The sequence below is a fragment of the Rhamphochromis longiceps genome, linkage group LG15, assembly GCF_057381845.1.
Source record: "Rhamphochromis longiceps isolate RC_006_pf linkage group LG15, R_longiceps_female_GT1.1, whole genome shotgun sequence".
Classification (NCBI taxonomy): domain Eukaryota; kingdom Metazoa; phylum Chordata; class Actinopteri; order Cichliformes; family Cichlidae; genus Rhamphochromis; species Rhamphochromis longiceps.
Window position 1 is genome coordinate 40,336,135 of NC_140571.1, and position 21,169 is coordinate 40,357,303.

At 38.1% G+C, this 21,169-nt stretch overlaps 4 protein-coding genes across 4 annotated transcripts; 2 read left to right on the forward strand and 2 right to left on the reverse strand.

Annotated features, from left to right (window-relative positions):
* Positions 1-297: 297 nt before the first annotated feature.
* On the reverse strand, positions 298-4,180 carry dynlt2b (dynein light chain Tctex-type 2B). Its single transcript, XM_085382944.1, has 5 exons — positions 3,838-4,180; positions 3,155-3,288; positions 1,392-1,461; positions 932-995; positions 298-856 (listed from the first exon to the last, which is right to left on the reverse strand). Exons 1-5 carry the CDS (start codon positions 3,882-3,884, stop codon positions 809-811), a joined length of 363 nt encoding a protein of 120 aa, XP_085239070.1. The 5' UTR covers positions 3,885-4,180; the 3' UTR covers positions 298-808.
* Positions 4,181-4,657: 477 nt separating this feature from the next.
* LOC146653188 (receptor-transporting protein 3-like) lies at positions 4,658-6,948 on the reverse strand. Its single transcript, XM_085382513.1, has 2 exons — positions 6,750-6,948; positions 4,658-5,763 (listed from the first exon to the last, which is right to left on the reverse strand). Exons 1-2 carry the CDS (start codon positions 6,893-6,895, stop codon positions 5,430-5,432), a joined length of 480 nt encoding a protein of 159 aa, XP_085238639.1. The 5' UTR covers positions 6,896-6,948; the 3' UTR covers positions 4,658-5,429.
* Positions 6,949-7,869: 921 nt separating this feature from the next.
* Positions 7,870-9,692, forward strand: LOC146653189 (receptor-transporting protein 2-like). The gene is made up of 2 exons (XM_085382323.1): positions 7,870-8,128; positions 8,511-9,692. The coding sequence occupies exons 1-2, from the start codon at positions 7,980-7,982 to the stop codon at positions 8,836-8,838; spliced, it is 477 nt and encodes a 158-aa protein (XP_085238449.1). The 5' UTR covers positions 7,870-7,979; the 3' UTR covers positions 8,839-9,692.
* A 112-nt stretch (positions 9,693-9,804) lies between these two features.
* On the forward strand, positions 9,805-13,703 carry LOC146653190 (5-hydroxytryptamine receptor 3C-like). The gene is made up of 10 exons (XM_085381246.1): positions 9,805-9,828; positions 10,540-10,597; positions 10,927-11,090; positions 11,287-11,331; positions 11,458-11,564; positions 11,835-12,004; positions 12,094-12,260; positions 12,479-12,689; positions 13,138-13,323; positions 13,414-13,703. The coding sequence occupies exons 1-10, from the start codon at positions 9,805-9,807 to the stop codon at positions 13,701-13,703; spliced, it is 1,422 nt and encodes a 473-aa protein (XP_085237372.1).
* The last annotated feature ends 7,466 nt before the right edge of the window (positions 13,704-21,169 follow it).

Below are 21,169 nucleotides of genomic sequence, written 5' to 3' on the forward strand. Positions count from 1 at the left end.
GTGGCGGTTCCGACCCGAACACACATAACTTTAATTTAAAAAAATAAAATAAAAATCCGTGCATCTGGATTTTGGCGATTACAGGCAGATACTGACCTCTGCTGGACCAGTTCTGCTCAGTCAACTGCTCGAAATAATACAATCTTTTGTTTTTTCACAATAACATTTTCCTGTACCAACAATAGCCTTTTGTATGTCTTTGATTCACTTTTTGTTGTGATAGTTGAATTTCAACAGTGTGGGATAAATAAAGTTATATTAACAGGTGTAGAGGTGAAAAATTAAAATGTCACCAAATATATTAAATCTGACCTTTATTCATTTGTTAGGTTTACTGCATAAAACAAACTAAAGACTCTTGTGAAACTGTATGAAGATAATGACACTTTAAAGGCTTTTGGCTTGGAATAAACCTGCCTGGCCTTTCTCTGTGCATAGAGCAGATGACCATGTTATTACCTGTATTAAAAAATGCTGGAAACTGCACATTGAAAGCAGTCAGCTTTCAGAGAACTCACAGAGCTCAGATGTTATTCTCATAAACAGTAACTTGGGCATATAATAGACCCAAGTGAACATAAAGTATTGTAACCTTGTATACAGTAACAATATATGTATCATTTTAAACAATTACAATGTTTTGAGGCAAAAAAAAAAAAAAAGCCATAACAAGTCTTTGTCCTTAATAAGTCACAAAATCTCAATGAGGTTTTTCATTTTTAAGACCAGATGTGCGTCGCTTCTTTAGTTGAGGCCAGCTCATTTTCATGTAAAAGTCTTTTTTTTCCTGTGGTCCATCCTCTCTTCCTCAGTAGTAATAGCTTCCAAAAACTGCTACCACACAGAACAAGCTGTCCTGTGGAAGGACAATCAGAGTGCTTTTTAGAAAGCGGACTCGAGTGATGAAATTGTGACTGAGCAGAGCACTTACATTCATGAAAACATCCTCTGCATAGCTGTCTGTGTCAGCATCCCAAAAACACCTGGAAGACATCCTGGGGAGAAAAAAACACACAAACAGAGACCAAGCAAAGAAAATCTTAAAGTTTGAACTACTTAAAAAAAAAAACTACGTTGAAAAAATGTAAAATAATGGTTGTGTCTTCTTGAGACGGTCCTACCGTTTGCTTTTACTGATACTTCAAATTTTTAGTAACTTTGAATCACTACAGTTTTACCTTAATCAGGTGTTTGCTGATACTGATGATGTAAATATGAAGAGCAGATCTTTGATAACAACCTAAATGATCCGGTCTCCGTTCTCTGGTACAACATATGACATGTCTAAAAAATACACTGAGCCCTGAGCCCTAACCGTAATCCCTGTGTCAAAGTCAGTTTCTGAAAGTCAAGAGCAAGACTAATGTTTCCAGTACCAAATGAAGACTTACTTGACTCCCTGCCCTCGTTGTTCTCCAATGACCACCTGCACAACAAGCTTATATTTGTCAAATCCTGAATCTGTTCACAAAGAGAATAGGATAGTATTTTATATGTACATCCAAAAGAAAAAAAATACTGTGTAATATGAATATTAGTCAATATTTTTTACTAATCAAATTTGTTTTAAATGGGAAATAATTCATTAACATTGTGGGGCCAGGAATTTATGGTGTTATACATTTATTGCTCCAACAGGCTGTTGTGAAGATCCACAATCCTTTTAGTCTTGTCACTGCTGCATTTCCACTGCTGAAACTTTCAGAAATGTTTGCATTCAAACCATTGTGGTACTGGAGCCCTGAATAAGTCAACACGCATCAAAAAGCTAACACCGATAGAAAAAGATAGATCCCCAACACCACTGGCTAAAAATACAGCCCCCAACCATGACAGAGCCTCCACCGTGTCTTATAGATGTGTACACACTCACTGTTGTGTCTCTGTTCTGACTGTCCTCTGTCTATACATACTGATGGCTTGAACCAAAAATTTCAAATTTGGATTCATTACTCATTAAGACATGTTGATTTTCAGTCCAGATCTTGTGTCTTGTGTAATTTGGCGTAATTTCAGCCTTTTCTCTCTTTTTCCTTTCTTAAAGAATGGCTTCCTGACAATCACCATTCAGTGAGACCATTTCTGATGAACCTTCAGTGAAGAGCAGATGGATCAGCAGAAGGGGCAGTTCCATCTCTCAGGTCCTGTGTCAGGTCTCTGCAGGATTTTTTTTCCAACTTCTTAAGGAAAAAACCTTATTTACCTAAGGATGTCTTAATGACTTTCAGATACAGTTCATCTGCTGTACATAGTTTTTTAAGCCTGGCACGTCTTCTTTTATCTTCCACTTTGTCAGTTTCCCCAATATAATGCTAGCACACTGGACACTATCCTAAGATATTCTTGATTTTGACAAAATAACTTGTTGGGAATCACCATGTTGGCTCAAAAAATATTTTATGACTGTCAAATTATATGTTCATTTTTCTTATATTCAACTAAAGTAATGGGAACAATCATGTGTTTTTGTGACAGGCTGCTTGTAACAAAGTGCCTAAAGACACAATTTAAAACGAGTTCTTTGGCAAGTTTTCTGTTATAAGTAGACACAAACACTGGTTCATCCCCTGAATGGTTTATAGATCAGTGCTAAGTAGTTAACTAGTAGTTAAGTTAAAAATTACGAAAATGATGCAAATGGTCAGGTAAAAAGGACTGGACTGAAAATGAGAGAATAAGTTGGCCATGGCATTCAGAAAGCCTGGAGAACTATTGCTCAGGACCAGTTTTTAAAAATGTAAAAAAGTTTGGCTCCTAAGAAGAAAAATATGAAGAAATGCGGGATGACTCAAGATTTCTGCACAGTACTGAACCTGGAAATCATGACACATATTGGCCTGAGATGTAGTGGTAGCTGCATGAAAAAAGTTACATGCAGCAGATTAAAATGCCTCATCTTTATAGGTCTGAGTACCACAGTGGAAATGCAGAAAACAGCCGTTTGAAGGAACCTTTCAGTTACTTGGAAAAAAGTGCCTATGACACCTGGGTACCTCTACGTGAAACACAAGTTTACTGTTATTTAAACAGATACACAGATGGTTGCCACATCCTATAATTAAAGTGGTCATTATAAGCTGCGGCTAAAATTTTTAGAAATAATTGAATGTTCTGTCCTTTTGACAGCACATGAGAGCGACAATGCTTCACTCACTCTTTACTTTGTCCTTCACAGAGTCTGCCAGTGAACGGGTCAGCTCTGGGACTTCCTCTGGATTGTACTGCACCCCAGACAGTCGCTCCCTCACAATTTCACGAATACACTCCTTCACAACAGCTGGCCTGAACCTGCAAGATTTACAGGAAAACAACAAGACAGCAAATGAACCTTCCAACGAGCACAATGAGCCTCTGATACACAAATATCTTAATAATAAATATCTTAATAATGGCAACATGCATGCTAATACACGTCATGTGAACAATACATTCTATATTCAACAGCTATACGTTTTTTTTCATTTGCATTTTAAACTTATTTACCTATGGCACTGTATATTGTAACTACATGCCTAAAGTAATCACATTTGAATGCCCTGGTACATCTGCATTGTACAGGAAAAATAGGTAAAGTTCCTGCAGATAAATCTGCATGAACGCTGTAACAGACTAAACTTCGGTTAAAAATTCAAGTTTGCACACGTAACCACATTATTTTGATTGACGATTGGTAGTATTTATACTACTAAATTAAGTTTGACGGTAGATGTCATTTATTCAAGGCTGGAACAACTGCGCAGCTAAAAGTAGACCGCGAATCAGCTAGCTAAAATGCTAAATTCTAGTTTTCTTTACTTGTGTGGGAAAAAAGCCGTTTAACCACATGAATCAACTCACTTCTGCTGATGATTGGGTCGTATGTGGTAAGTATCGGACTCCCCCATGGTATATGAGTACTCAAACTACAGTATCGAGCAAATAAATGTGAAGAGCGTCTTTAAGAAGCTAGCCAAATGCTACCCGTAACCATGGCGACGTTTTCCCTTGTTTCCTGTTTCAAAATAAGAGTACCGCTTAGCTAACCGGTTCGTTTTTCTTCCGTGTGTACATTAAAGTTGATCAAAAAAGCACGAAAATCACAGATAATGGCGCTACTGGACACTCTTCACAGTTTTTAACACTCGATTGCAGTTTCGATTTAACTCCGCTCTTCTCGGTGACTAGCTGAAAGATCAACAGCAGTAGAAGCTGTAGTAGGCCTCAAACCGGTTGTCAGTGACACTGCCCCCTGGTGATCGTAAACAGCTACAACATGTGGACAGCTGTCTGCAAGCCTTCCTTCATCATCTTGTAAACCTAAACACATAAACCTTCTACTACTTATGAAATCGTTTCTGTTTCCACCTAATGCATTTATACTCTGTCCCCATTAGTGATGTTTTACTGCCTTTACTCATACATGATTCACACTGTCTTAAAATGATGTTTTTTAATATATGTAATAATTTCAACTGCTGGGCTACTCATGGTATCTGCGTGACTTCTGAATGCAGCTGGTTCTAAGGCCTTTTAGCTGCAGCCTGATCAAATCATGCTTCCCATTGCTCAAAGCCCCTGAAGAAACAGACCCAAAACTGATAAGATGTGAGTAAATTTGTCTTTAAAGAACAACTTCCAGCTCTGGCAATATACAGATGCAGACACATTTTCAACAGCGATTTCAAAAGTTTTAATTCATTTTTAATTTATGCTTGCTAAATAGTGTCATTATATGTGCAAAATCTGCATCTTTTTGCAATTTTTATTCTTACTTTAAGCCACAGAGGTTGTTAGCAAAGAGGCACAAAGATGCACTTGTTTCATTTCAGTTGCTCGTTATATAGAACACTTCAGACCAACAGGGGACAAAGAAAAATATAAATCTTAATAATAATAATAATATACAGTTGTATATGATCTTTCATGTCATTTCTCATAACTCTTGCACTGTCCACTTCCTGCTGTGACAAAACAAATTTCCCACGTGTGGGACTAATAAAGGTTATCTTATCTTATCTTATCTTATCTTATTTAGCTTACTTCATTAAACAGAAGACAAATAAATAAATAAACTGCTATCCACCTCAACAACAATGCATTCAACAGAAGAAACAATATCATAAATTCCCAAATTCTTATTGCAACATCACCACTATGTTTTTTTTTTATTTTATTTACAAATCATTTTGACATAGTGACTCCTGTAAACATTATGCTACATTTACTGATAGTAGACAATTTTGACTTACGTGCATTTTGTTTGTAAACAGTAAGTTTTCACATGTCTAATCACAAATGGACTTCATGTTTTGCTTGTGCAGAATTTGTGAATTGTATACCCTTCAGCTTTGAAGTAATGACTGAGCACTAACATTACCATTATTTGAGGCAAACAGCATAATTAAAGCCCCCGAATCAGATATTGATAATATAAGTAAATAGATTTAAAACTACAGATTGTTTGTACACACTCCTTTTATGCACCCCTCACAGTGTTCAGGCTCATGGGGACTTTTGACTTCATAGAGTCTGAAAGGTCGGTAGCTTTCCTCAAGGTTTTCATGGTAGCACTTTTGTTTTATTTTCTCCACCAGTTTTTCCATGAGGGTGTTTATGTTCTCAGATTCCACGCTGGGATTCTCCATTGGAGCATTTGGGCACTTCTTGCAGTTCTGACGTAAGGGCCTCACTTTGACAGTGCCCTGCCCATTTCTCAGGCACATGTGGAAGAGCACTTTCACCTTGTTGGAAGGCCACTTTCTTCGACACATGGAACATTTGAAACTTGAAATTAAAAAAGAGAAAGAGAATGTCTGTTTCAGTAGAAGTCAAAATTACTTTTAAAAAATTCAGAATTTTTCATTTAACCACACAAACTTGCACTAAACTCATGATTTGTGTAAAAGCTGATAGCTGCCCTATGTGTTGCACTCAGAATCACATCTGTAAGTAGTAGAGATGTTGGGTGGAATCAAATGCATTTACAAGGGCAGTGGGAGGAGATATAACTGAGCTTCTCATGCTTAACTGTGTCCCTTCTGATGGATGAATGTGTGATTCATATGATGTTTATGTTTAAATTTGTTTAAAAAAATTACTATCGAGCTATGAAAGTTGAATATATTTCAAAGGGAAGAAGCTTGTGCTTTTTATGTTTACTCAGCTTTTTTGTTTTATTTAGAGAATACTCAGTGGAAACTTGTGGATGGATAGGTGAATATGACCATAGTATATTCATTACAGTGTTACAGTGATGTGCCACCACAGTAATACAATACATGTCATAAAAGAAAGAGGAAAATCTAATAAATATATCTTTAGATGTAACTGAGCAGACCAAATTATTAGCTTTTTGGCTAATTAATAGTGTAATAATGACATTTGAAAAGTGAAGAACAAGAACATAAAAGGAAAACAAACCATCTGATGTTACTTATTCCAGTTTACACAATACCAGACAGAGCTAGAATCGCTAGAATAGCTCTTAAAGGCAAGTATTGGTAGACTAAAATCTGTATTTTTAGGTAAAGTTGTATTTATACCACTTCCAATTATTTTCCATCATTCAAACTCTGGAATTGTACCAAACAAGGAATGAACAAATATTCCTTAATAACTAAAATGTATTGATGTTGTACTTTTATCACGCACATTGCGTAATGTAAGGCATATTAATGTAACACAAATATACAATAGTGTAAATATTAACACTCATGCAAATACTCAATGCAAACCTGCTGCAGTAATTAACAGTTGTTCAGCATACTGACCTTGCACTTGTGTTCCTGATGTACTCCTTCCAGTCCAAGTTTGGCTTATTAGGCTCAATATTTTCATCATATTGTAATTCCCAGGAGTCTCCTTGCTTAAGATCTTCTGCTTTAATCTGAAAGATTTGTGTCCATTCTGGTGACATCTTTTCAATTAAATCGGCTGAAGAAGAAAGAAACCCCTAACAGCTGATCTGTACTGTAAACAAGGAACTCGTGAGAATGACTCCTCAAGCTGCGAACTTTAAATAAGGCTGTACCAGCTGAGAGGAAACCGAAAGCTACCAGTGCAAAGCAGGCTTCCTTAAGTTTCAGTTATGGTTTATACAATGAACATCAGAATATTAGATGGCGAATCATTAGATTGTAAGTGAAATGAAACTGAAATGTTTTGTAGCAACACTGGAACCTGCTGGTTTATGCTGGTTTATGGTTTAGCCTTTGTGCACACATTTGTTGTCAGTCACTACTTTGAGTGAAATATTCTCACTCTGGCAAAAATAAATAAATAAATAAAGTGGTGAACATGTAAAATTAACATCTTTTTTGCTCTTATGTTACCAGAAAAAGCAAATAAATAAATGAATGTTATATATTCTTATTCTACATTATTATAATTAATGACTCCATATTGTAGAGTTTCACACATTTGCTTAACAAGCAAAAGATTACCTGCTTGAACATGCGCACAGACATATGCAGAGCTACCTGCTACCAGGGAGAAGCTACAAAAAGAAAAACAAAATCAGTAGAGTGCAGGTATAGTGCTGAGTTGAGTTATAAGCACGATGATAAGAATCACGTGTTCACTAATGTTTTTTATCAGCTCTTTTTCCCACTAATGTTCACTAATGTCTTTTTTTTATACACAGTGAAAACATTTTGCACATTTTCGTCACACCGACTAAGTGCAAAAAGTATAGCAATACAGAAAAGCCTTCTGAGTCTACCTGGGCAAAGAGGAGTATGGAGAGCAACCAGAAGGTGTCAGTGTTGCTTAACAAGAAACGCTTTCAGTATCGATTGTACAAAACTGTAACTGAAACTTAAGATAGCGTGTTTTACAGTTGTAAGTTTTGTCTTCCCCACAAACTCTTCTGGCAGAGCCACAGTCAAAGTTCGCAGCTTGAGGAGGATGACTCATTCTCACCAGCTGTTTGTTTACTGCACACATCAGCTGTTAGAGTTATCCTTCTTCTTCAGCTACCAGCGACCACTTTAACCTAAAAGATGCTGCCACCTGAATGGATACGTATCTTTCGTATTAAAGCACAGAGTCTTAAACGAGGAGACTCTTGGTATTTAGAGTATGATGAAAACATTGAGCCTGACAACCTAGACATGGGCTGGAAGCAGTACATCAGGAACACAGGTGCAAGGTCAGTGTGGTTTGTATATTCAGTATGGTATATTTCATAGGTTAATATATAAAAAATATAGTTGCATTATGCCAATTACTGTGCATGAAGATTGCAACATTAAAGATGAGGGAATAAATGTAGTTGCTAAGGAGGCTTAGTTCATTAAAAGTAAAAAGAATATTCCAGAGTTTCAATGATGGGAGCATATTTTTTAGACTAGCAACACTAGAACTGAAGATGTAAGATGGAGCTGACATCATTTGTTTCCTTTCACTTCCTTGCGTGGGTGCCATCTCGTTAAAAAACAATTCGATGCAAGTTTAAACTCGTATTAAAAATAATCATATAATCACTCTAGACTCTTCTAGTAAAGTAACACATGCTCTTTTTCATTTCCAAGGTTTAAATGTTCCATGTGCAGAAGAGAATGGCCTTCCAACAAGGTGAAGGTGCTCTTCCACATGCGCCTGAAAAACGGGCAGGGCACTGTCAAGGTGAGGCCCTTACGCCAGAACTGCAAGATGTGCTCCGAAGCTCCAATGGAGAATCCCAGCGTGGAATCTGACAATGTGCACATCCTCATGGAGAATCTGGTGGAGAAAATAAAACAAAAGTGCTACCATAAAAACCCTGGTGGACGGAAGCGGTATTTCAGAAGCTTTGACGTTGACAGCCCGCATGAGCCCACACATTGTGAGGGGTGCATCAAAGGCGTGTGCACAAAATGAGCTGCTTTTAAAGTCAGCCTGTTTCTGTTCGATCATAACTTTGCCTTCTTTCATTCTGTTTTATTGTATTTCTTCTTTCTGTAATAAGCAGATGCACATTGTTGTATTTATCCTTTATTTGTGCTTGGTAGCAGACAGCTTTAGCTAATATATTGTTTTCTTTGTTAAAAACGTTAATTAGCACAAAAGCTCTCATACATTTACTGTTACAAATGAATTAAATAAGTCAAGATTTAAATATGACATGAAGGTCTACAGGAGTCACTTTTCACATTTAAATTCGTATTTTCTGATTTTGTAAATAAATAATACATATTTTTGAAAAAAAAAACTAGGCATGACATTATTGTTCAAGAGAGGTGGGCAACATCTTCTTTTTTAATTTGATTTAGAGCGACACACACAGCTTACACATGAAGCATGGTACATACCATGAATTTTGGTAAATATAATACATTGTTTTACAATGAGCCTGGGTAATTTTTTCAAAGAGAAAAAAACACCATTCTTCAAGAAAAAATATGCAAAGATATTATTGGATTGGTATTTTAAGAACAAACATGTGCATGTTCATAAATATTAATAAGTACACTTTCTCTTATGTTACTTTTTTAATTGTAAAAAAAAAAAGGAAGGGGGTGAACACGTGCTGTTGTCTCAGACGATATTGTTTTCTTACAAAAATTAAAAAAAATGAAAATCTTCTGGAAATGTATTTTATTTCTCCATTTTTTTCAAACTCGTCAGTGCAAGAGGAGACTTTAGTGCGTCATGTTTACTGATCCTGCAACTGTAGTTAAACTGCCTTTATGAAGTGTTTGTAGTGCAGACAAAGATAATACAAAGAATAAATAAAAATCTGCCTTTAAATTATAACTTACTGTTTTTCATGATTTAGAAAAAGATATTCAAACATCAGTGCAAGCCCCCTAAATCTTATAACTGGTTATGTCATCCTTTGGCAGCATGAACTGCAATCAAGCATCTGTGGTAACTGCAGATGCGTTTTTAACGTCACTGTGGAGGAATTCTGGCCCACTGTTCTTTGCACAATTGTTGAAAAAAGGAAAAGGTTATCTGATAGGAGGTTTTGCATGAAAGCAAAGTCAACCTGTTTGTCACACAGCAACACCTCTTCATTTGCCTGTGATCAGCAGGTGTGGCACTGACATTGCTGTGGTCAGTCCTCAACATTTTTCGAGTCACACACTGAGGTACAGTACATTAACTGTGGTTTATCTGCATGTTGTCTGAAAACACCTACAGGCAAAGCACTTGCCCTGCCTTTAGTTTTGCCTGCTCCACAACTTTTCCATGGGTTTGTCCACATCACGTTTTGTTTAGTGACATTATGTATATCTTGGCCATGAAGGCTGACTTAGACTTGCGAGAGTTAGTTTCCCAGATAAGTAGAGACACACTTTAGGACTGTAGGCGCTGACTAATAGGGCTGACAGCAAATGAATGTGTCCATTTTTGAGAAGATTATTATTCACTAGTATATCAAAGAACAGTTTCCAAAGCAGCTGGAATACAACAATTTCACTTTCAAAATGGTAAGGTATACCTGCATTGTGTTTATGTTATGTTATTCCTTAGGATCAATAAAGCACCACCAATTCAATACATCCTCTGTTACTTTATTTAAACATTTCATCATTTAACCATCAGACCTTTTGATTGTACTTGCTTTTATTCAAGGGTCTCCTGTCATCAATCAAGTCTACCCTGATTATTTCCCTCAGTATCTTCATGCCAGGTAAGAATTTTCTGAACCATACTATGAGTATTTGAGTTTCATTTTCAACAACAAGTCAGCATCAGTTTCAAAAAGAAAAAGTCTAGAAGAAAGTTTTTGGTGTCTACTGAACAATGTTTGTGTAACATAGTAAAAGAACTTCAGGATTAGTGAAATTATCTTGTACTGAGTTATAAATTGGAAATTCAAATCAATATAGAATTCATTAAATTCCAAATGATTTCTACAAAGTACAAAATAAACACAGATTTTTTTTTCTTGTTAAAATCTCATTGCAAGCCAAACATTGCAACATAATTACACTCAATATTATTTCATTGTCTCATCAGCTTTTTGCAGTAATTACACCATTAGCTGCTCTCAGCCAACCCAACCTGCCCTGCTGGAGGCTCTGTCTCCGGTCTTTGACTTGAATGACATACGGCCTGTGAGGAACATGTCAACATGCACCAATGTCACTATTTTCTTCACTCTGTATGGGATTCTAGGGGTGGTATGTTCACCGATCAGAACATCACATCACATAAAATGTAACAAGTGTGTATACAGACTGCACTCTAAAACTCTTTAAGTAAAGGCAAAATACTTAGAGAAATGGATAAACCATATCCATATTGCTCAAATGATTCTCTTTCCATAGCAACACCAATGTTTTTTAATCCCTTGGCATATACTGGGTTGTCTTTCAGGATGAAAAGGCACAACTCTTGACCGCTTACATTTGGCTACAGTGTGTGAGTACTGCAATGATCCGGCTACGTTTGTTCTTCTGTGATACAGGAATAATCATATTTTTTAAAACATCATGATTACGTGTAGCATGCGTGATCTATCCATTGTCATGAGTTTTGTTCTTTTAGTTGTGGATAAATGAATTTGTCAGCTGGGACCCAGTTCAGTGTGGTACAGACATGATGGCTCTTCCATCAAGCCAATTTTGGATTCCCGATATTGTAATCAATGAATTGTAAGTGATATATTACCAAGCCTGTGCCTCTCAAAGCATACACATATTATAATCTATGGAACCAAAACAAGTCTAATAAATACATTTTGTATTTGTCTTTGTTAATGTTTGGCCATCTTACAGCAATATTTATTACATGTAACTGTGCAGTTACCATGTTTTTTATAGGTCCATAATTGTCTAACTACTAGACACTGTAATTCTTACCAAATGTTCAAATAGGTGCCATGTTTGTTATTCACGCCATCATTTTTCTAATTGTTCTTACAGTATGGAGGAAAACAAGGCACCGCCTGTTCCCTATCTGTACCTGTACAGTAATGGTCAAGTGGATCTCGCTATACCTGTCAGAGTTGTTAGTTCCTGTAACCTCAATATCTACACCTTCCCCTTCGACATACAAAACTGCATTTATACCTTCAACTCCTACTTGCACTATGGTCAGAAAATATTTTATACATATACATTACATGTGGACAATTAGTGAGCTCACCTTTAGCTCAGTATTTTCCTCTTTGCTTTTCCACAGCATCGGATATAAAGATTTATCTTGGAAGATCTGCAGAACTAATAACACAGATCTCCCAGAGTGTGATGGCCACCATGGGTGAATGGGAGCTGCTGGAAATCACCGCCAATAAAGTCAATCATGATGGAGAGAATGAGAATCTTTATTATGATGAGCTTGAATTTCAAGTAGGTGGATTGCAGTGCCAATAAACTGCTGTAATTAGGCAGAAAGGAGCACATACTTGGGCTTGTTCACATACCTCGTATTAATGTGTCCATAATGCCTGTTTTGTAAATCCAACACAGCTAAAATCACGATTTGCTTACATACACGATCCACTTGGTCACGATAAGAAGATTTCACAGCACAAACATACCTGACCAAGTTTTCCCTTATTGTACAGATCAGATTGAAGCGCCGGGCCACTATGTATGTGGTCAACCTCCTCCTCCCCAGCTGCTTTCTCATCACAGTCGACCTCTTCAGCTTCCTGCTGCCACCACAGAGTGTGGACAGGTCCGCCTTCAAGATGACCCTCATCCTCGGCTACACTGTCTTCCTGCTCATCATGAATGACCTGCTGCCGGTCACCGGAAACACCATACCCCTCATAAGTTAGTGACACTCAACAAAATGTCTACGGTGATTTCTTGAAACTGTTTGTAGTTATGTTTTTTAATTATTAACTTATCCTATACTAAAATATATATATATATATAATATGAAAGGTACTGGTTAAAGAAAGTTAAGGGAACCCTTACATCCCATATCAGACCTCGATCTTATAGAGTCAAGTTGAAAATCTGTACTCACATACATACTGTAATGCAGTATTAGCATTGTATACTTATATACTTGTTATAGATACACATACATAACATGTGTGAAATAGTCAAATCAATACTATTATGTCCAAATTTGTAAATAATGTTCACTTTTTTTTAAACTATATTTACATGTGCATTTAAAGAACAGCTTTTAAGATAAAAATATATAGATTAGTGACTTAGACTGTGACATTGTAAACTTGTATTGTTTCTGGGTTCCTTTGTCTCTCTGTAGACGTGTTCTTTTCTCTCTGCCTGGCTCTGATGGTGGCCAGTCTGCTGGAAACAATCCTCATCACCAACCTGCTGTGTGGGTCTGCTGACTTCTCTCCTGTCCCTCACTGGATGCGAGTCCTTGTTCTGCAATTTCTGGGTGTTATTGTTTGTATGCCACGAATGAATAAGAAGCCAAGAGTTTCAGGTATGTCAAACATAAGTAGCGAGTTTAGAAATCTAAGGTTACAAGATTAGGTGACTATGAATATTTCTTCTTGACTTTGCTTAGAAATAGACCTTAAGACCAGGACTGCTGTGGCAGCAATTGAAACTTGTGTGGGGCTTCAAGAGCCAAAGGGGCAATCAGCGGAGGACCTGGCTGTGTATGAACTCAAGAAACTGGGCAAGGACCTCCAGGCCATTCGCCTGAAGGTTGATCAGGAGCTAAAGGACAGCCAAAGCTCAGAGGAGTGGATGCAGGTGGGTTTCATCATAGACCGCCTGCTGTTTGGCCTCTACATTCTCTTCATCTCGGTCAGCTTTATCACCATCATCATTATCTGGGTGAACTCGTACAATAAGTAGACAACTGCCATGTGTTTTAAAGCTCTCCATTTGTGCTAGTGGGTTGAATGTTAGTGCATTTTGACCAAAATTTTGTCATTTTTGTAGATGGTGTGAAAAACTACCTTCTTAGAGCACATTTATGCAGTATGTATAGTATAGTTATACTGTATTTTGCATTATTGTTTCATACTGGACTTTAAATTAGCTCTGCTGCATTTATAATCATTCATCTTTACCCTTCTGTGTTGTACTGTACAATTTTTAAATGGAGGAAACCACTGTATACAAAATAAAACGTCTGTAAAATTTAATTCAATTTGTGAGTGACATTCATTTCGAAACGCACAATCATATCCCTGTGTAGATTATATAAATGGTATCATATAGTATAATGGTTTCCTTCTAAGTACTTCAGACTACAAGCTGCACTTGAATCATACATTTAACCCTCTTTAGACTGTGGGAGGAAGCCAGAGCACCAAACCTATCGAGTCACACAACATAAAAACTTCCCACAGACAGGTCCCAAAGCAATCACGTTCAAACAGGGAATTTAGCTTTGAGACGTTATGCCAATCATGGCATCATCTTCTGCTTTCCATTTGATATTTAAAACTTCCAGTTTCAGCACTGTAGTTTTTGTTTAACACAAAGGTAGGCTATATGGGATATTCTTTATTATTATTATTATTTATGTTTTATTGCTTTTCTTATTTATACAGCATGTACAACAATACAACTTAATTACAGTGGGGGGGGGGGGGGGGGGGGGGGGGGGACAAAATAAAACAAAAAAACAAACAGACCAGAAAATACAATGAGATTATACAAAATCGGGCCTCCCATTTTGTACATATTTCAACCATTTCAACCAGTAATCCTCAAATGAGTCCACCTGCAACTTTAGCCTAAAGGTTATTCTTTCCATTAAAAAAATAGTCTACAGGGTGGGCCATTTATATGGATACACCGTAATAAAATGGGAATGGTTGGTGATATTAAAGTCCTGTTTGTGGCACATGTCACAAGAAAAACAATGGTGTGCTTGGTTTCAACGTAACTTTATTCTTTCATGAGTTATTTACAAGTTTCTCTTTGTTCACAGCCATTGACATGTCAAAGAGGTTAACACGTGAGGAGCGGATCGAAATTGTGTTGATATCTGGTGAACGCAGTTTTTCTTGTGACATTACCAATAAGTTTGATGTGTCACATGGCCCTCTTCCTATTGAAAAAACAAAAGTTGTATCCAAGATGGCCGACTTCTAAATGGCCACCATGGTCACCACCCATCTTGAGGAGTTTTCCCCCTCACATATACTAATGTGCCACAAACAGGACTTTAATATCACCAACCATTCCCATTTTATTACGGTGTATCCATATAAATGGCCCACCCTGTATATCACATCAATCCACTCATTTATAGTAGGAGTGTCCTCTTTAAGCCAACGGCGGGTTATGGCCTTTTTGGAAGCTACCAACAGCACATTGAACAAATATTTAACCGGTTTGCATAGATTAAGACTCTCTAAGTTTCCTAGGTACAATACTGCAAAATGAAATTGTATTTTCTTTTGGAAGATTGTTTCCAGGACATTATGTATTTCCTTCAAAAATGGAGCCACACGAGGACATTCCCAAAAAATGTGGAAATGATTTGCTGCTGCATGTCCACACTGCCTCCAGCATGTTGTGTTATGAGAATAATTGGATTTTTGAGCCGGGGTATTAAAATAACGAATTACATTCTTCCAACTGAATTCCCTCCACGAGGGAGAGATTGTTACCGACCACTGCTGCCAACAGATCCCATCCCATTCCTCTCCTGTTAGGGATATATTACCCTCTGTTTCCCATCTTGCTTTAACATATCTTGTATCATGACCCCTTAGATTGGTCAGTGAACAATATAATTTGGAAATAATTTTTTGATAGGGTGCATTTCTATATGCATTCTTGAATATATAAATAATTTCTTCATTCCCAGTCGATAACTGGGGATGTTTTAGCTTTTTATTCAGGAAGTCCCTCAGTTGCAAATATCTAAAAAAAAATCTTGATTTTGCAACCTAAACTTATTCTTAAGATCCTGGAAACTCATCACTTTTCCATCTTTCAACAAGGTAATGTATGTGATGAGACCTTTATTAGCCCATGTTTTAAATGTCAAGTCGGTCTCTGGGTCATATGTAAACCAACTAAGGAATCCGGCCCTCTGGTTTAATTTATACTTTTTAAGTACTCTTTTCCATGTCTTTATTGAGCTTACTATCCATGGGTTGCCCGGGAATCATAACTCTGAGGGATCTCCTATCAGTGCCCCGACAGGGAAGTTACCTCCCAAGGAAAGTTCCACTTCCTTCCATCTTGAACAGTATCCAGGTTTACACCAGCCCACCAGATTTCTTATTTGTGTTGCCCTATGATAGTCATATAGGCAAGGGAGGCCTAGTCCTCCTTTATCTTTGGGAAGCTGAAGTGTTTTAAACTTAACTCTTGGGTCCTATTCCATTCTGCAAAGTATCTGTCAGGGTTTTCTATAGAAATTGTAATATCTACCATGATATCTTTTTTAAGTGGGGAGTAGTTGATTTCTTCCAAACTGGTTATATCCATTGATTAGTTAATGCCCAAATATTTGATCATTTTTTTGTCCCAGCCTAGTTTGTATTTGCTGAGCAAATTGGGGGGGGGGGGGGGGGGGGGGTTGTAAAAGCTACTAAGAACTTGTGTTTTTTGTATATTCAGTTTCTATCCCGAGTAGGACCCATACTCCTTTAACACTGACATGAGCTCCATAAATGATTCAGTAGGTTTTTATATGTAAACCAAAACATCATCTGCAAACAAGGCCAATTTCTGTTCACTTCCAGCAATATTAATCCCTTTTATTTTATCATTCTGCCTAATGCTTTGAGCCAACGGCTCTATAAAAATGGCAAATCAGAGTGGACTCAGTGGGCATCCTTATCTTGTGGACCTTTCAAGCTTGAAAGCATCTGAAAGTTCACCTTTGATCTTTATTTTTGCAGTTGGACTATTATACAAAGCACTCAATATTGTAATGATCGACCCATTAAACCCAAATTTACGCATTACTTGGAATAAAATTTCCCATCTCACAGAGTCAAAAGCTTTTTCAGCATCTAGACTCAATAATATAGCTGGTATTTTATTTAAATTAATATGTCTAATAATTTGCAGAGTTCTCTTAACACTATCATGGGTTTGGCGCGACCTAACAAATCCAGTTTGATCTAGATTTATTATCCTTGGGATGATACCTTCAAGTCTATGTGCTATGATTGACGTAAACAATTTGTAATCTACATTTAATACACTTATTGGCCTGTAGTTGGAACATTCTAATTTGTCTTTACCATCTTTAGGTATAATAGAGATTGTGGCTTGTTTCCATGTGGAGGGTGCTTCTCCCTTTGTAAGGACACAATTAAATGTTTTAAGTAAGACCGGTGTCAAAGGTTCCCTTAATTTCTTGTACCACTCCGCAGTAAAACCATCTGTACCCGGAGATTTGTTTGCCTTGAGTTTACCAATTGCCAAGTGAAGTTCTTCCCTTGTAATTTGCTTCACTAACGATTTTTCTTCTATTGTAAGTTTAGGGAGGTGTAGCATGTCAAGCAAACTCTCCATTTGATCGTCATCGTTTGTGGGTGGTTATAAATATAATTTTTCATAGTATCTCTTAAAGCAATCCTTAATTTCCTCTATACCCTGCATTTCCATTTTGGTTTTTTTTTTCTTTCAAATCAAATCACTTTTATTGTCACATCACATGTGCAGGTACATTGGTACAGCACATGTGAGTGAAATTCTTGTGTGCGAGCTTCACAAGCAACAGAGTTGTGCAAAATACAATAATGTAAACAAGCAAAATACAAGAATGGCTACATCTGAAACTAATAAATATATGTACAATATATAATAGTGTATGCATTTCTGGATGTGTATACTAAATATTTTCCTACGTGTGTGTGTGTGTGTGTGTGTGTGTGTGTGTGTGTGTGTGTGTGTGTGTGTGTGTGTGTGTGTGTGTGTGTGTGTATACACATTTTTACAAATTAAATAGTAAAAAAAAAAAATAATAATAATAATAATAATAATAATAATAATAATAATAAAATATATAAAATATACAGAGTTGAATATGTGCAAAACAAGTGGCATTTATATACAGTGTGGAGTGCATAATGTTGAAGTTCCAGTAGTGAAGCTGAGGTGTCTATGACGTGTTCAGCAGTCTGATGGCCTGATGGAAAAAGCTGTCTCTCAGTCTGCTGGTACGGGACCGGATGCTGCAGAACCTCCTTCCTGATGGAAGTAGTCTGAACAGTTTATGGCTGGGGTGACTGGAGTCCTTGATGATCCTCCCCGCTTTCCTCAGGCAGCGCTTCCTGTAGATGTCTTGGAGGGAGGGAAGCTCACCTCCAATTATCCGTTCAGAGCACCGCACTACTCGCTGGAGAGCTTTGCAGTTGTAGGCGGTGCTGTTGCCATACCAGGTGGTGATGCATCCAGTGAGGATGCTCTCAATGGCACAGTGATAGAAGGTCCTGAGGATGCGGGGGCTCATGCCGAATCTTTTCAGTCTCCTGAGAAAGAAGAGGCGCTGCTGCGCCTTCTTCACTGTTTTGTTTGTGTGTACTGACCACGTAAGATCCTCAGCCAGGTGTACGCCAAGGAACCGGAAGCTGCTCACTTTCTCCACAGCAGCGCCGTTGATGGTGATGGGGGTGTGTACTTCTCTGCACCTCCGGAAGTCCACTATCAACTCCTTTGTCTTTGCGACGTTGAGGGTGAGATGGTTGTCTTGACACCAGTGGGTCAGGGCGCTGACCTCCTCCCTGTAAGCTGTCTCATCACCGTTGGTGATAAGACCCACCACTGTAGTGTCGTCCGCAAACTTCACAATGATGTTGGAGTTGTTAGTGGCTGTGCAGTCGTAGGTGTAGAGTGAGTACAGGTTTCCAGATCCCTTATCGTGTATATTGTTCTGTCTGCTTGTTGTTTCCTTAATCTATATGCCAATTGTTTCATATATTTAGCTCCCCCCTCATAATATCTTTGTTTCGTTTGGACGTCTTGGGTGTATATCTCATCAATTAGATTTCTCTTCTTTGCCATTTCTAATTTTGTCTTAGTATCAATAGTATTTTTGTGTGTGGCCTCTAATTGTAATAGTTCCGACTGCAGCTTCTGGAATCTTGCAACTTTGGATTTTTTAATATTAGAGGTTATAGTAATAACTTTTCCTCTCATCACTGCTTTGCACGCATCCCACAAAACTCATCTTTATCATTGAATTCCAGGTATTCAGCAATGTCTTCTGTCAAATGTTCACATGTCCGTTCATTCAGTATACTAGAATTTAATTTCCAGTTGGTTATTTTTCTCCTTTGAGTAGGGTTTAAAGATAAATATAGAGGGCAGTGGTCGGAAACGTCCATTGACCTGATATGGCACTCATGTATTCTGTTCATGTCAGTACCAAAAGTGAGGAAGTAGCCAATTCTCGAATAGGTTGCATGTGGATGTGAATAGTAAGTATAGTTCCTTGCTGTTGAGTTAAGGTTCCTCCAAGTATCCACCAATCCCATCTCCTCTATCAGAAGGTTTAGTTTTCTAGTTAGTTTTTGTGATAGAGATATTCTCATCCCCGCTGCGTCCAGATGTGGTTTTAATGTAATATTAAGGTCTCCTCCACAGACAAGTAGTCCCTGTGCCTCTATCACTACTTTCTCGAATACTTGCCTATAGAAATCAAATGTGGAACCTGGAGGAATATAAACATTATAGAACATGATCAATTCCCCATCCAATTTGCCCTGTACCAGGATAAATCTGCCTTCTCTATCCCTAATTGTAGCAAAAAGTTCATAAATAACCCTACCTGATATTAAAATAACCACCCCTCTTGTATGTCTTAAACCATTTGAAGAGTAATAAGCATGCTTGAAACCTTGTCTCTTAAGTTTCTCGTGCTCAAGGCCCACCAAATGAGTCTCTTGTAGAAATGCCACATCAATGTCCTCTCTTTTCAGTTTACTAAGAATTTTTCCCTGCTTTGCCGGGCTTTGGAGCCCATTTACAGTAAGTGAGAGTACCTTTAACGTTGGACTTTATTATAACCAGATAGAGCCATGAATGTGCATTCCAAATGTCACTGAGGTAAAACGTTGCGCCCCCACTGTTAACACAAAACTAAGATAGGTACAAAAAAACAATAGAGCCCATATGGAGTCCTCCAATTACTCAGGATCGTTCAACCCCTTTAGGTCCCTGTTGGGGAGAGGAGAGTAAGGACCCACCATACGGTGGGAGCTCTCCCTAGTGTTGTGGCGACTGTCCAGCAGGTACATCCCACTTACACTAGATGAATCCAACATATATGGCAACTTATAAATCTGATCAACTGAACTATCAACGCACCAACTTGAACAGCAATGAAACCAAATGGTGCATATTCCCTTCTTATATAGTCTGTTTGCTTGTGAGTTTAGCTCTTATCCTCCTTGTCATTCATATTTAATAGTCTCTTCTATATTCCCGCAGTTTGCATCGGACTTGAGTTTCCATTCATGGCCCTCTGTCCCTCTCCGTATCCACTCCATGCCATGAAAATGCGTTACGTACTCTCTCTTCAGTGCTGGGTCCCGGGTTCCAACTCAATGCCCCGTGCTCTCAGCTCCTTCACTGTGTCCTCGTAAGTCCGTGGGTCGGTGCTCCAGTGGATGCAAATCCGCTTGAAGGGCGTTTGGAACCGAATGTTCCTCTCTTTTAGTGCCTTTTTTATTCCCGTGTAGGATTTGCGTTTCTCCATGACTTCAAAGGCATAGTCGTGGTCAAAAAGAAATCTGCTTGTTTCCCAGAAACACTTTTTTCTTCCAGGCAAGCCTAAGTCCCTCTGCCCTAAGTCCTTCTATGTCCCTTTGCCTCCGCAATGGCCTTACCCTGTGACTGCTGTGTAGCCACACATTCGAGTAGCTTTTGGTTTAGTTCCTGTTTAAACGCTGCCAACTCATCGGCCAGCTTATTGCCAGTGTCCTCCGTGAGTCCCAGCAATGATTCTTGGACTTTATCTTTAAAGCTGCCAAGCTCCTTGGACACTTTTGCGATCTCCCGGAGGATGATGCTATCTCCTCCTAACTCAGGCAACGCTGACTCGTGGCTAGGTAGCAAGCAGCCGCCATCTTCCTTGTCGTGTGGTTCCATTCTTTTTTGGATCTTTGCCTCCTCAGTCTTTGATTGGTTAGTGTTTTTCTGTCCTCTTTTAGATTTTCCCTTTTTCATCCCTTTTTGAAAGGGCTGACGTTATTACTTTCAAGTCTGGAGGCCGCAATTTAGTTCAGTTGGAACAGAGCTCAGTGACTATGCGTCCATTGTGCTGCCACGCATCACCCGGAAGTCCCAGCCTCCGGCTATATAGGATATTCACTCCAAGTATGGTGAACTGTGAGTAT